The sequence below is a fragment of the Pseudophryne corroboree genome, chromosome 11 (assembly GCF_028390025.1).
Source record: "Pseudophryne corroboree isolate aPseCor3 chromosome 11, aPseCor3.hap2, whole genome shotgun sequence".
Classification (NCBI taxonomy): Eukaryota; Metazoa; Chordata; class Amphibia; order Anura; family Myobatrachidae; genus Pseudophryne; species Pseudophryne corroboree.
In genome coordinates this window covers 235,892,774-235,908,647 of record NC_086454.1, presented here as the reverse complement: position 1 = coordinate 235,908,647, position 15,874 = coordinate 235,892,774, and the positions used below count along the sequence as shown (strand labels likewise).

General features: G+C 43.8%; 1 protein-coding gene across 2 annotated transcripts in view; it reads left to right on the top strand.

Annotated features, from left to right (window-relative positions):
• CHD9 (chromodomain helicase DNA binding protein 9) overlaps positions 1-15,874 on the top strand; it is a 575,583-nt gene that overhangs the window by 95,256 nt on the left and 464,453 nt on the right. For both annotated transcript variants that reach the window (XM_063945309.1, XM_063945308.1), the window contains exon 2: positions 12,270-13,792. In XM_063945309.1, the coding sequence (XP_063801379.1) occupies positions 12,386-13,792 (1,407 nt within the window). In that variant the 5' untranslated portion in view covers positions 12,270-12,385. The remainder of the gene's footprint in view (positions 1-12,269; positions 13,793-15,874) is intronic.

Genomic DNA, 15,874 nt, shown 5'->3' with positions numbered 1-15,874 from the left:
GGGAGTGTGATCAAGTCTGGAGATTTTTCTCCACATAAATATACTGGAGCTAAGGGCAATTTACAATGCTCTAAGCTTAGCAAGACCTCTGCTTCAAGGTCAGCCGGTATTGATCCAGTGGGACAACATCACGGCAGTCGCCCACGTAAACAGACAGGGCGGCACAAGAAGCAGGAGGGCAATGGCAGAAACTGCAAGGATTTTTCGCTGGGCGGAAAATCATGTGATAGCACTGTCAGCAGTGTTCATTCCGGGAGTGGACAACTGGGAAGCAGACTTCTTCAGCAGGCACAACCTCCACCCGGGAGAGTGGGGACTTCATCGGGAAGTCTTCCACATGATTGTGAACCGTTGGAAAAGACCAAAGGTGGACATGATGGCGTCCCGCCTGAACAATAAACTGGACAAGTATTGCGCCAGGTCAAAAGACCCTCAGGCAATAGCTGTGGACGTTCTGGTAACACCGTGGGTGTACCAGTCGGTGTATGTCTTCCCTCCTCTGCTTCTCATACCCAAGGTATTGAGAATTATAAGACGTAGAGGAGTAAGAACTATACTCGTGGCTCCGGATTGGCCAAGAAGGACTTGGTACCCGGAACTTCAAGAGATGCCCACAGAGGACTCATGGCCTCTGCCGCTAAGAAGGGACTTGCTTCAGCAAGTACCATGTCTGTTCCAAGACTTACCGCGGCTGCGTTTGACGGCATGGCGGTTGAACGCCGGATCCTAAGGGAAAAAGACATTCCGGAAGAGGTCATTCCTACCCTGGTCAAAGCCAGGAAGGAGGTGACCGCACAACATTATCACCACATGTGGCGAAAATATGTTGCGTGGTGTGAGGCCAGGAAGGCCCCATGAAGAAATTTCAACTCGGTCGTTTCCTGCATTTCCTGCAAACAGGAGTGTCTATGGGCCTCAAATTGGGGTCCATTAAGGTTCAAATTTCGGCCCTGTCGATTTTCTTCCAGAAAGAATTGGCTTCAGTTCCTGAAGTCCAGAAGTTTGTCAAGGGAGTACTGCATATACAACCCCCTTTTGTGCCTCCAGTGGCACTGTGGGATCTCAACGTAGTTCTGGGATTCCTAAAATCACATTGGTTTAAACCGCTCAAATCTGTGGATTTGAAATATCTCACAGGGAAAGTGACCATGCTGTTGGCCCTGGCCTCGGCCAGGCGAGTGTCAGAATTGGCGGCGTTTGTCTCAAAAAAGCCCATATCTGATTGTCCATTCGGACAGGGCAGAGCTGCGGACTCATCCCCAGTTTCTCCCTAAGGTGGTGTCAGTGTTTCACCCGAACCAGCTTATTGTGGTACCTGCGGCTACTAGGGACTTGGATGACTCCAAGTTGCTAGATGTTGTCAGGGCCCTGAAAATATAGTTTCCAGGACGGCTGGAGTCAGGAAAACTGACTTGCTGTTATCCTGTATGCACCCAACAAACTGGGTGCTCTTGCTTCTAAGCAGACGATTGCTAGTTGGATGTGTAGTACAATTCAGCTTGCACATTCTGTGGCAGGCCTGCCACAGCCAAAATATGTAAATGCCCATTCCACAAGGAAGGTGGGCTCATCTTGGGCGGCTGCCCGAGGGGTCTCGGCTTTACAACTTTGCCGAGCTGATACTTGGTCAGGGGCACACCCTGACTGAGGAGGACCTGGAGTTCTCTCATTCGGTGCTGCAGAGTCATCCGCACTCTCCCGCCCGTTTGGGAGCTTTGGTATAATCCCCATGGTCCTGACGGAGTCCCCAGCATCCACTTAGGACGTCAGAGAAAATAAGAATTTACTTACCGATAATTCTATTTCTCGTAGTCCGTAGTGGATGCTGGGCGCCCATCCCAAGTGCGGATTGTCTGCAATACTTGTACATAGTTATTTTTACAAAAATCGGGTTATTATTGTTGTGAGCCATCTTTTCAGAGGCTCCGCTGTTATCATGCTGTTAACTGGGTTCAGATCACAGGTTGTACAGTGTGATTGGTGTGGCTGGTATGAGTCTTACCCGGGATTCAAAATCCTTCCTTATTGTGTACGCTCGTCCGGGCACAGTATCCTAACTGAGGCTTGGAGGAGGGTCATGGGGGGAGGAGCCAGTGCACACCACCTGATCCTAAAGCTTTTACTTTTGTGCCCTGTCTCCTGCGGAGCCGCTAATCCCCATGGTCCTGACGGAGTCCCCAGCATCCACTACGGACTACGAGAAATAGAATTATCGGTAAGTAAATTCTTATTTTTTTATTTTGACAGGTGTACCGTATACTTGCTTTTTCTTTTTCTTTTTTAACCTTGAAGTATACTTTGCTGTATGCAGTGATGACGTACAACATGATTTGAAAGAGAAAAAAAATAACAAAAAACAAAAACACACAAATCTATCTATCTATCTATCTATCTATCTATCTATCTATCTATCTATCTATCTATCTATCTATCTATCTATCTATCTATCTATCTATCTATCTATCTATCTATCTATCTATCTATCTATCTATCTATCTATCTATCTATCTATCTATAATCTCCATGAAGAAGGTGAGCACTCACCAGACTTCTTAAAGGTAGATCCTTTATGCAGAACATGGGATAAAATATCACATTGATGTTTCGGTCCTGTATTGGACCTTTGCACAGAATTGGCAAACGTGAGTGTGGATCACATGGACAGTGTATGTATGTGTATGTATGTATGTATATATATATATATATGTATATATATATATCATTTTATAATGCTGTTCTGAGGGCGCTAGTGTAGTGATTCCAAACAGTATATCATCTCACTAAGTCTGACATAAAAAACTTATTAAAAGCTTAAAAATAAGATATACATAAAATTTATTCACAATTCCATACAAAAATGGATAAAAATACATGTTTTCACAAATGTGCAGAGTAAATCTTTCCAGTTGAATAAAGCAGTTTTCTTGGCTGGACTATTATTCGAGTGGTGATGCAGAAATCGAATGAACATAGAACCCAACGCGTTTCGTCCTGAAGGACTTCCTCAGGGATACATTATCTAAGTGGCAAAGACAGCAACTCAGTACAACAAAAAATGATAATGAATTTAACAATAACAAATTAATGTGAATACATACCAATAATTTTAAGAAAGCATGGTATACAAATAAATCAATAGAATTGCTGGCTTGAGACAATCTGAAAATTAACACATAAATTCTTATTACTAAAATAAATGTACAAATCGGATAATCAAACAATCCTATATGCAAAAAGCCCTCACTGACTGACTCATCACTGTTATATATATATATATATATATATATATATATATATATATATATATTTTTTTTTTTTTTTTACTTAAAATGTATTTGCTTTTCTTCACTGACCGATGAGCAAATAACAGCACCAATAAAATTTTAGAAGTAATTGTATACTTATAGATGCGTGATCCGTTTAGCATACCGGCATTCAGGATTCTAGCAGTCGGGATTATAACATTAATCAGAAGATGGACGACTGAGTCCTGACATCGCCGGAATTCTAATTGTCGTAATCCCAACCGAAAGAATGCAGGGAGAGAGGGTTAGGCACTAAAAACAGAGAGTTATGGTTAGGTACTAAGGGGGGGAAGGTTTGGGTTAGGCTGTGGCGGGTGGAAGGTTAGGCTACGGGTAGGGAGGGCTAAGAGGTAGAGGTGGAGGGTTAGCATACTTACCGAGCAGGTGCCTGGATGCTCCTGTCGGTCTTACCGCTGGCATCTTAAGCGCTGGTATCCCCGATGTGGAGCTATGGTAGAAGCCATGTAGTATAACATATTAACCAATACAAAATGTAGAGAAGTTAATCATTGTAACAGGTTGCATAGTAGTGAGAAGACTATACAAAAATATTGCATCAAATGGGCATCATCTCCCCTCCAGATGGATAGTTTTGGTTAAATACTTCTTGGTGTTGTGTTGTACTGGAGCTTAGAGCCAAGAGCACCCTTAGGTGCCTGCTCTATGAATTAGTTTTTGTCTGTAAACTCAATGACAAGCCTACATAACTCCAGCATGTTGTAAAACTTTGAGAAGAGAGGACTTGCCCAAAAATTACTCAACCATGTGGACATTTGATATATACCCCTTTCTCTATATTCCAGGCATATGCCCCCCTCAGCTGCTGACATATGAAAGCAACTTGGATGTGCCTTAAAGGCCACACTGCTGCTCTAGCAATGCTTCCTCAGAGTACATCATGGAGTTGAATATGAATATTCTATTCTAAGTTACTGATGCTTGATATGAGTTTTCAATTCCTGAGCGGTTTCTCTTCGTCATATTTCTGTGATTTGCTTTGATGCTTGGTTAGTCCTTTTTTTTTTTTTTTTTTTTTTGTCACATCCTTACCATCCTGAATCTGGGAGAGGTAATACACTTTTATTAGTAGTCTGTACACCTGTTTTACTTCTGCATTTTGAGATTTTTCCCTTGCATTGAAGCAATATAAAGGTACTTTTTTTTTTTGCGTTCTCCAAACTGATCCCAAACTTATCATTGGCTATATGGTATTGTTACCTGCCAAGACCTATTTAAGAATGAGTCTTTGGTCATTCTCTCAACTACAAAACTACTTAATATCACTTCTCAGGACTTCTATAAGTTTCTGCAAGTATGGGATTGGCTCTGTTCTATTGCCATTGGTGCCTCCACCTTCCACCACTGCACATACACTTACTTCTGTAAGCGGAAAGGGTGGTGTGACCTTATGGTAAATAACAACATATTCACGATGTAAGATTTAGAATTCAATCCAGATGGCAACCGGGGCTGGGTATCTGACTAATAGGGAGTGGGAACTGCTTTTCCAGCATGTTAAAAATGTGAAAGTGTATCAGTCATTAAGAAATGCTTTTTAAAGTTGTTTTTAGGTTGTACCTTAGACATACCTTGCATTTTGAGGGGATACAGTTATGCTGCTGGCAGTCGAGATCCCGGCGGTCAGGATACAGACGCTGGGATCCCGACTGCTGACAATGCCGCCAGCCGGAATCCTGGCTGACGGGCTATTCCCACACGTGGGTTTCCACGACGTCAGTAATACATACTGATCCTGTTTGAGGATGTGCACTTACTTCATGTGTTCCGGGGCTGCCCTGCTATCTGACATCAGTGGGAAGAGCTTTTTGACTTGATAGAGACGGTTGTATGTGTTACGATTCCCTCCCAACCTGAAATTATATCTTGCAACATTATCCCCCACAGAATCTATCACATTGCGGATATATTATGGGTCATGTCCTCATTGCTACTACATTGGTTTTGGAATGACACTGGATATTCCTGGATCCCCCTTCCCTTTCTAAAGCTGGGTACACACTGAGTGATATAACAGCTGTTAATCAAACGGCCAATATATTATGAGCCCGTCGGCGGGTGTGTATCGCGTCAGTCACACAGCGTAGCCGATGGCCGATATATCTGAGCGTCTGGCTGTTTGTACGGGTGGTCGGTACAATTGCAGGGACCACCGCCACCGGTGACTGACATCTCAACTGGGCAGGCACATGTAAGTTCCTGCCCAGTTGTAACATCATGCACGACACAACAGGTGGACAGTTGGTAAGTGTACAGTATATGCTCTTGCCGATCCGTCAGTCAGGTGTGTACCTAGTTTAGGATTATTTGTAATACTCAAAGAAGTTACTTTAAATATTTTACATCTTCCTCCTCACTTCTATTTTAACGAAGGCCATGGTTTGAATACTATACCCAACATCTTCGTTCATCACATTTTCATCCAATCTTTTTTTTTTTAATTGTCATGCATCGTTTTACCACCTGTTTGATATATAGACAAGTCTACCTTATATTCTTAGGTCTGTTTCTCATATTGGCCTACTTACATATTGTGAAAGGCAATGTTTACACGGGTTTGCCGAACCACTTTGCCATCCTGACAACCTCTTCACGTTACACTCCACTCCTCTGTTCTGGGTCCCAGCTAATCTTAAAGTAAGGGACAGCATACACGAATACATCCATGAGTTTGCGACACTCACTTATCTAGAGACCCGCGAACTAGTTCAGTATCGGTTGCCCCACTGACGACCCACAATTCGCTGCTTATAACCCTTCACAAGCACTATCTAACACAAGATCCCAGTTACTCCCTATGTCCTTAACTTGTATGTACCTGAACTTGTGCAGGGGAGTGTACATTTTTTTAACCTTGTCTGCAGCATGAACCTGCAAACTCCCCTGAATGCTTGTCAGTCTCTAGAGTAAAAGACCTTGACAAACTGCTCTCTTTGCCACAGTAACTAATGCTTCTGTCATTTAAACCCTTTTACCCCCTTCTCTTGCTTCCTGTGGTTGTAGGTTTCCTACAATTTATCTGTTTGCTAGTCACTACTTTGAATCATAGAAAATCTCGTGTTACAATCTGTTGTATTGTAAAACTTTTTCAATATAAATTTATTGTGCTTAAAAGTAATGGAGAGATGTTATATTTAAAACGAAAGAATGGCAATCGGATTAATTAATTTTTGGCTATGTAATATGGCTTGCGTGTTATAGCATGTTACCTACTTCCTAAATAAACTCAATATTAATTTCTCTATCGTCCTAAGTGGATGCTGGGGTTCCTGAAAGGACCATGGGGAATAGCGGCTCCGCAGGAGACAGGGCACAAAAAAAAAAGTAAAGCTTTTACCAGATCAGGTGGTGTGCACTGGCTCCTCCCCCTATGACCCTCCTCCAGACTCCAGTTAGATTTTGTGCCCGAACGAGAAGGGTGCAATCTAGGTGGCTCTCCTAAAGAGCTGCTTAGAGAAAGTTTAGCTTAGGTTTTTTACTTTACAGTGAGTCCTGCTGGCAACAGGATCACTGCAACGAGGGACTTAGGGGAGAAGTAGTGAACTCACCTGCGTGCAGAGTGGATTTGCTGCTTGGCTACTGGACACTAGCTCCAGAGGGACGATCACAGGTACAGCCTGGATGGTCACCGGAGCCGCGCCGCCGGCCCCCTTGCAGACGCTGAAGAGAGAAGAGGTCCAAAATCGGCGGCTGAAGACTCCTGAGTCTTCATAAAGGTAGCGCACAGCACTGCAGCTGTGCGCCATTTTCCTCTCAGCACACTTCACACAACAGTCACTGAGGGTGCAGAGCGCTGGGGGGGGCGCTCTGAGAGGCAAATAAAAACCTTATTAGAGGCAAAAAATACCTCACATATAGCCCACAGAGGCTATATGGAGATATTTAACCCCTGCCTAACTTCAAAAATAGCGGGAGACGAGCCCGCCGAAAAAGGGGCGGGGCCTATCTCCTCAGCACACAGCGCCATTTTCTCTCACAGAAAAGCTGGAGAGAAGGCTCCCAGGCTCTCCCCTGCACTGCACTACAGAAACAGGGTTAAAACAGAGAGGGGGGGCACTGATTTTGGCGATATTGTATATATATAAAAGATGCTATAAGGGAGAAACACTTATATAAGGTTGTCCCTATATAATTATAGCGTTTTTGGTGTGTGCTGGCAGACTCTCCCTCTGTCTCCCCAAAGGGCTAGTGGGTCCTGTCCTCTGTCAGAGCATTCCCGGTGTGTGTGCTGTGTGTCGGTACGTGTGTGTCGACATGTATGAGGACGATGTTGGTGAGGAGGCGGAGAAATTGCCTGTAATGGTGATGTCACTCTCTAGGGAGTCGACACCGGAATGGATGGCTTATTTAGAGAATTACGTGAGAATGTCAACACGCTGCAAGGTCGGTTGACGACATGAGACGGCCGACAATCTATTAGGACCGGTCCAGGCGTCTCAGAAACACCGTCAGGGGTTTTAAAAACGCCCATTTACCTCAGTCGGTCGACACAGACACAGACACGGACACTGAATACAGTGTCGACGGTGAATAAACAAACGTATTTCTCATTAGGGCCACACGTTAAGGGCAATGAAGGAGGTGTTACGTGTTTCTGATACTACAAGTACCACAAGAAAGGGTATTATGTGGGAGTGAAAAAACTACCTGTAGTTTTTCCTGAATCAGATAAAATAAAATGAAGTGTGTGATGATGCGTAGGGTTACCCCGATAGCAAATATTGGCGTTATACCTTTTCCCGCCAGAAATTAGGGTACGTTGGGAAACACCCCTTAGGGTGATAAGGCGCTCACACGCTTATCAAGTGGCGTTACCGTCTCCAGATACGGCCGCCCTCAAGGAGCCAGCTGATAGGAAGCTGGAAAAATATCCTAAAAAGTATATACACACATACGGTGGTTATACTGCGACCAGCGATCGCCATCAGCCTGGAGATGCAGTGCTGGGTTGGCTTGGTCGGATTCCCTGACTGAAAATATTTTATTCATGTAGAGCATTTAATAGGATGCATTCTATATATATGTATGTGAGATGCACAGAGGGATATTTGCTCTCTGGCATCAAGATAAGTGCGTTGTCCATATCTCCCAGAAGATGTCAGGGACACGACAGTGGTCAGGTGATACAGATCCCATACGGCAGATGGAAGTATTGCTGTATAAAGGGAAGGAGTTATTTGGGGGTCGGTCCATCGGACCTGGGGACCACAGCAACAGCTGGGAAATCCAACCTTTTTTACCCCAAGTTACATCTCAGCTAAAAAAGACACCGTCTTTTCAGCCTCAATCTTTCCTTTCCCATGAGGGCATGCAGGCAAAAGGCCAGTCATATCTGCCCAGACATAGAGGTAAGGGAAGTAGACTGCAGCAGGCAGCCCTTTCCCAGGAAAAGAAGCCCTCCACCGCGTCTGCCAAGTCCTCAGCATGACGCTGGGGCCGTGCAAGCGGACTCAAGGTGGGGGGGTAGTCTCAAGAGTCTCAGGGCGCAGTGGGATCACTCGCAAGTTGACCCCTAGATCGTACGAGTATTATCCCAGGGGTAAAGATTGGAGAGTCGAGACATCTTCTCCTCGCAGGTTCCTGAAGTCTGCTTTACCAACGGCTCCCTCCGACAGGGAGGCAGCATTGGAAACAATTCACAAGCTGTATATCCAGCAGGTGATAATCAAAGTACCCCTCCTACGACAAGGAAAAGGGTATTATTTTTCCACACTATATTGTGGTACTGAAGCCAGACGGCTTGGTGACACATAGTCTAAATCTCAAATGTTTTGAACACTTACATAAAAGGTTCAAATCGAGATAAAGTCACTCAGAGCAGTGATAGCGAACCGGAAAAAAGGGGACTATATGGTGTCCCTGGACATCAAGGATTACCTCCATGTCCAAATTTTGTCCTTCTCATCAAGGGTACCTCTGGTTCGTGGTACAGAACTGTCAATATCAGTTTCAGACGATGCCGTTTGAATTATCCACGGCACCCCGGGCCTTTTTACCAAGGTAATGGCCGAAAAGATGTTTCTTCAAAGAAAAAAGGCATCTAAATTATCCCTTACTTGCACGACCTAAAAAGGGCAAGTTCCAGAGAACAGTTGGAGGTCGGAAGAGCACTATCTAAAGTAGTTCTTCGACGGCACGACTGGATTCTAAATATTCCAAGAATCGCAGCTGTTTTCCGACGATACGTCTGCTGTTCCTAGGGATGATTCTGGACACGGTTCAGAAAAAGGTTTTTCTTCCCGAGGAAAAAGCCAAGGAGTTATCCGACCTGTCAGGAACCTCCTAAAACCAGGAAAGGTGTCTGTACATCAATGCACAAGAGTCCTGGGAAAAATGGTGGCTTTTTACGAAGCAATTCCATTCGGCAGATTCCATGCAAGAATTTTCCAAAGGGATCTGTTGGACAAATGGTCAGGGTCGCATCCTCAGATGCACCTGCGAATAACCCTGTCGCCAAGGACAAGGGTATATCTTCTGTGGTGGTTGCAAAAGGCTCATCTATTGGAGGGCCGCAGATTCGGCATACAGGATTTGATCCTGGTGACCACGGACGCCAGCCTGAGAGGTTGGGGAGCAGTCACACAAGGAAGAAACTTCCAGGGGGTATGGACGAACCTGGAAAAGTCTCTTCACATAAACATTCTGGTACTAAGAGCAATCTAAAATGCTCTAAGCCAGGCGGAACCACTCCTGCAAGGAAAACCGGTGTTGATTCAGTCGGACAACATCACGGCGGTCGCCCATGTAAACAGACAGGGCGGCACAAGAAGCAGGAGTGCAATGGCAGAAGCTGCCAACATTCTTCGCTGGGCGGAGAATCACGTAATAGCACTGTCAGCAGTGTTCTTCCCGGGCGTGGACAACTGGGAAGCAGACTTCCTCAGCAGACACGATATTCACCCGGGAGAGGGGGGTCTTCATCCAGAAGTCTTCCACATGCTAATAAACTGTTGGGAAAGACCAATGGTAGACATGATGGCGTCTCGCCTCAACAAGAAACTGGACAAGTATTGCGCCAGGTCAAGAGATCCACAGGCAATAGCTGTGGACGCACTGGTAACACCTTGGGTGTACAAATCAGTATATGTGTTTCCTCCTCTGCCTCTCATACCAAAGGTATTGAAGATTATACGGTGAGGAGGAGTAAGAACAATACTAGTGGCTCCGGATTGGCCAAGAAGGACTTGGTACCCGGAACTTCAAGAGTTGGTCACGGACGACCCGTGCCCTCTACTTCTGAGAAGGGACCTGCTACAACAGGGTCCCTGTCTCTTTCAAGACTTACCGCGGCTGCGTTTGACGGCATGGCGGTTGAACGCCAGATCCTAAAAGGGAAAGGCATTCCAGAAGAAGTCATTCCTACCTTGATTAAGGCAAGGAAGGAAGTCACCGCGAAACATTATCACCGCATTTGGCGAAAATATGTCGCGTGGTGCGAGGATCGGAGTGTTCCGACGGAGGAATTTCAACTGGGTCGTTTCCTACATTTCCTACAATCAGGATTGTCTATGGGTCTCAAATTGAGATCTATTAAGGTTCAAATTTCGGCCCTGTCAATATTCTTCCAAAAAGAATTGGCCTCAGTTCCTGAGGTACAGACTTTTGTTAAAGGAGTACTGCATATACAGCCTCCTGTGGTGCCTCCGGTGGCACCGTGGGATCTAAATGTAGTTTTAGATTTCCTCAAATCCCATTGGTTTGAACCATTGAAAAAGGTGGATTTTAAATATCTCACATGGAAAGTGACTATGTTACTGGCCCTGGCTTCCGCCAGGAGAGTATCTGAATTGGCGGCTTTATCTTATAAAAGCCCTTATCTAATCTTCCATTCGGATAGGGCAGAACTGAGGACTCGTCCGCATTTTCTCCCTAAGGTGGTATCAGCGTTTCACCTGAACCAACCTATTGTGGTGCCTGCGGCCACTGGCGACTTGGAGGACTCCAAGTTGTTGGACGTTGTCAGAGCCTTAAAAATATACATTTCAAGGACGGCTGAAGTCAGAAAATCTGACTCGCTGTTGATACTATATGCACCCAACAAGTTGGGTGCCCCTGCTTCTAAGCAGACGATTGCTCGTTGGATTTGTAACACAATTCAACTTGCTCATTCTGTGGCAGGCCTGCCACAGCCTAAATCTGTTAAGGCCCATTCCACAAGGAAGGTGGGCTCATCTTGGGCGGCTGCCCGAGGGGTCTCGGCATTACAATTCTGCCGAGCAGCTACGTGGTCGGGGGAAAACACGTTTGTAAAATTCTACAAATTTGATACCCTGGCAAAAGAGGACTTGGAATTCTCTCATTCGGTGCTGCAGAGTCATCCGCACTCTCCCGCCCGTTTGGGAGCTTTGGTATAATCCCCATGGTCCTTTCAGGAACCCCAGCATCCACTTAGGACGATAGAGAAAATAAGAATTTACTTACCGATAATTCTATTTCTCGGAGTCCGTAGTGGATGCTGGGCGCCCATCCCAAGTGCGGATTATCTGCAATACTGTACATAGTTATTGTTAACAAATTCGGGTTATATTGTTAAGGAGCCATCTTTAAGAGGCTCTTTCTGTTATCATACTGTTAACTGGGTTTAGATCACAAGTTGTACGGTGTGATTGGTGTGGCTGGTATGAGTCTTACCCGGGATTCAAATTGCCTCCCTTATTGTGTACGCTCGTCCGGGCACAGTACCTAACTGGAGTCTGGAGGAGGGTCATAGGGGGAGGAGCCAGTGCACACCACCTGATCTGGTAAAAGCTTTACTTTTTTTTTTGTGCCCTGTCTCCTGCGGAGCCGCTATTCCCCATGGTCCTTTCAGGAACCCCAGCATCCACTACGGACTCCGAGAAATAGAATTATCGGTAAGTAAATTCTTATTTTGTTACATATATAATTTTGTATATGCTGTAATGTTCATACCAAGTGATATTGTGGTTGTTTTTGTTTGTTTTTCAGGTTCTATAATTATGTAGTCATGTTTAATATCCGCTTTGGAGGAACATCACCACCATGGCTTGGGTCATGACGTAGCAGTCTTTAATGACGTGGTCCTACTATCTACATCTATCAATATGACTGATCCCATGATGGATTTTTTTGATGATACACACCTTTTTGATGAGACTTTAGGTCTGTCAGATGATGCATTTGTTCAACACGACTCAGTATCTCTGGTTGATGAATTGAACCTTGGAGCAGAGTTTGAACCTCTCCATGTTGACTCTTTGAATCACGTGCAAGATTCTCAAACCCACCAAAAGATCAGTGAGTTTGATACACTCAATCAGTTTGATTCTGTAAAATTACATCAAGTAAGCCAATCCTATAACAGTCCGGTTGAGAGTGTTTTGTCTCCGCGATCTCCGTTTAGCTGCTCTCCAATACACACACAAAGTCAAGGCAATGGTATGTTTCCTGATGATGGAAGTCCCATGTGGGGACACCAAACTGCCACAAGTATTCAAAGTCAGAATGGCTCCCCATTCCACCAACATGGACACTCTCAGCCTATGCCGCAAAGTAAAGGATTTGTAACACACCATGATTTTGCCTTGTTTCAGTCCAGCGAGCAACAGCGGGTCTCAATACAGCCGCAGCACAATAGGAACAGTATCAACACTGGTCAGGAACCCTTGAACCTACCAAAAAACTTCATGGATGTTAATGTTTCTTTACCACATAGAACTTCTAATGCCCAACAAACTTCCATGATTAACAACACAACTCCACAAGATCCTTTGCCTTTAGAACAGTTTTCTCAAGTAGCCCCAACATCCTTGCACTTTTGTGGCAATTCAGTTGGAACGCCGCACGAGAACACATTTGATAGCCACTCTCCAGCGCCTTGCCCTGTGAATGCTACACCAACGTTTTCTACTCATTATCCTTTCTCGAACAATCACCTAAACCATGCCACACATTCTTTGTCAGACTTTACTGAAAGCCCAGGATTTTCAGATTTGGAAGTCAAGCAGGAGCCTAGTCCACATGTTCTGAACCCTAGCGAACAATTACACCCTAACGATTTCCAGATGGTACATGCTTCACATCCTCAGGGTAACTACAATAGAACAAAAATGTCTCCTATGACCATTAATTTCCAAGCCCAAGATGGTTCCTCTGTTCGGTTGAGCCACTTCAATGACCATATGGAGAGCAATGGGTTTTCACCTTTGGAAGACAACCTTTTGCAACAAGTCGATTCTCAATCTGAGCCATTTACAGGGCTTGATCCAGAGGATTTGCTACAGGAAGACCTACTGCCACATTTTGACGCAACATATGCCCAAGACAGCTCCAATTCAACACATGCTGTGCTAGAGCATCATGATGCAGAGACTTGTGTTGAAGAACAGATAAATATTCCAAATGATCTTCTTAACATCCAGCAACAAGATCTGCATCCTAATCCTTGGAATACCATGTCATCCAATCATCTTCATCTCCATGAGAGGAGACGTGTGACTTCACAGGGAAAGGTAATGGTTTCTCACCTGTTATATATAATTTGCATTAACTTTTTTTATTATTAATAATAATAAATGTATTTATTTGTTAAGACTATATTGAAAAAAACTTTACTATTTGCTATAATTTATAACCAGATTGGTTTTAGCTTTTAAATGTTTGGTACTTTAAAACATTGGCTAGACTCGCTGGGAAGTCACTGATGCCTGCAGGCTGTTACATTTAATCAGAATCACTTTATTGCCAAGTATATCAGTGCACGATACACAAGGAATTTGTTTCCGATAGCCACCGCTCTCAGACAGTATACGTACATAACAAGACCAAAACACACATGGGGAATAGCAGCATGATAGGTACATATCAGGTTGAATTGCAAATGGAATGTGCTAGGTGCCCATCGAATTTATTAAGGTAGTTGCTTGGGGGAAAAAACTGTTCCTGTGTCTGGCGGTTCTCAACAGTTGTGAGCCATACCGCCTCCCTGATGGCAGCCTTTTGAACATGTCGCGAGCGGGGTGGGAGTGATCCTTTCCGCCCGCTTGGTAACCCTTGTCCGATATAAATCCTCAGTCGCCGGGAGATTTGTCCCTATGATTTTTTTCTGCTACCCCCACTATTAGCTGTAGTCTGATCCTGTCATGAGTTGAGGCCGAGCCAAACCACATATCGAGGTGGAAGTGTTGGTGTGGTTTCTGGTTGCACGTTATATTTTAGGGAAATTCTACTACCCTGATTGATTGATTGATGGAGAGTTAAAACAGAGAAGGCTAGGAGGGTAACTATCCTATGAACATTTGCTGTCACCTCAAGTCTCCAGTGAAATCAAGTACTTAACTGTATAAGAGAAGAGCTATAATTCACAGGCTAAGATCTCTGGTCACTTTCACGCTCTGTCACCCAATTAATGATGTATCTGAAATAGCACTAGAGAGGTTTTCTTAAATTAGTTGAAATCAACAGTATGTACAGTATTCTATAAAGTGCAATTTCACACCAGCCAAGTAATCTAGCAGTATGATTTTGGTCTGTGAGGGGGAAATGGAACAGCACACTGGAGAAATCCAATAAGTTGGGCTTACTGATGGTTTCTGGTAAAACAGTATCTAGAAAATAACTATTGCAATGAATGCATTTTTATTTGAAGTCCCAAACTATAAACCCAAATTACTTATGTTTCCCCAGACCATTCCTCTCATATTAGTATGGCAAATGGGTAAGTGATGACAGATAAGATACGTAGGGGAGGGGGATACCTTCTAAAGAAGACAAGTAAGAAGTTGCCTATAGCAGCCAATCAGAGTGTAGCTATCAATTACATATGTGTCCTCATACATCTAGCCTCCATACGCCACGTAGCAGGAGATGGGTTAAGTTTGGCTAGGATTTTATTTAAAACCCGCCCAAACCTATCCTGTCCCTGGACCACTTGTAGTGGTCCAGGAAAATGTAAAAGGTGGGCCTATTTAACACAATTGAAGTATCTTTTCACTTAAGTTTATTCATCTGCACAGAGGTGGAAACAGCGCTGTCTGTAGAATCTCTTCCCCCAACACATCTGAAGAGGAACGTTCATTCCTCTAATGTAGTGAACTAGAAAAAAATATTGTTTGTTGATTTTTAAATACAATTTTCATGAATTACTCAAAAATGAAAGCAGTTATAGCATGTGATCCCATCATGAATCATGATCCCAAAATAAAACTTTGGGGATTTATTAACAGTCTGAACAATTTTTTTTTTAATGTTTTTCAAAGATTTTAAATAGTCCTTTTTGAGAAAATAAACATTTTTGGTTTTTATTTTTTTTATTTATTTATTTTGTTTTTATGGAAACATGCTGCTGTGTTATATATGATATAAAAGCCCATAACGAGGTTTGAAATGAGACCTTGTCAAACTGTCTAGCTCAGTTAGGTGAGCTGCAAGTGCAATTTAAAAAAAAAGTTAATAGCACATTTTTGTGTGAAAAAAATACAACTTTAAAGGCATATAACTACGAAACCGTTGAACATAGCCTAAGAATTGGGGGCTTTCTTTACATCCATGCCAGCATTTATTATACCTGAGGTCACTGACCATCATAAGCATAT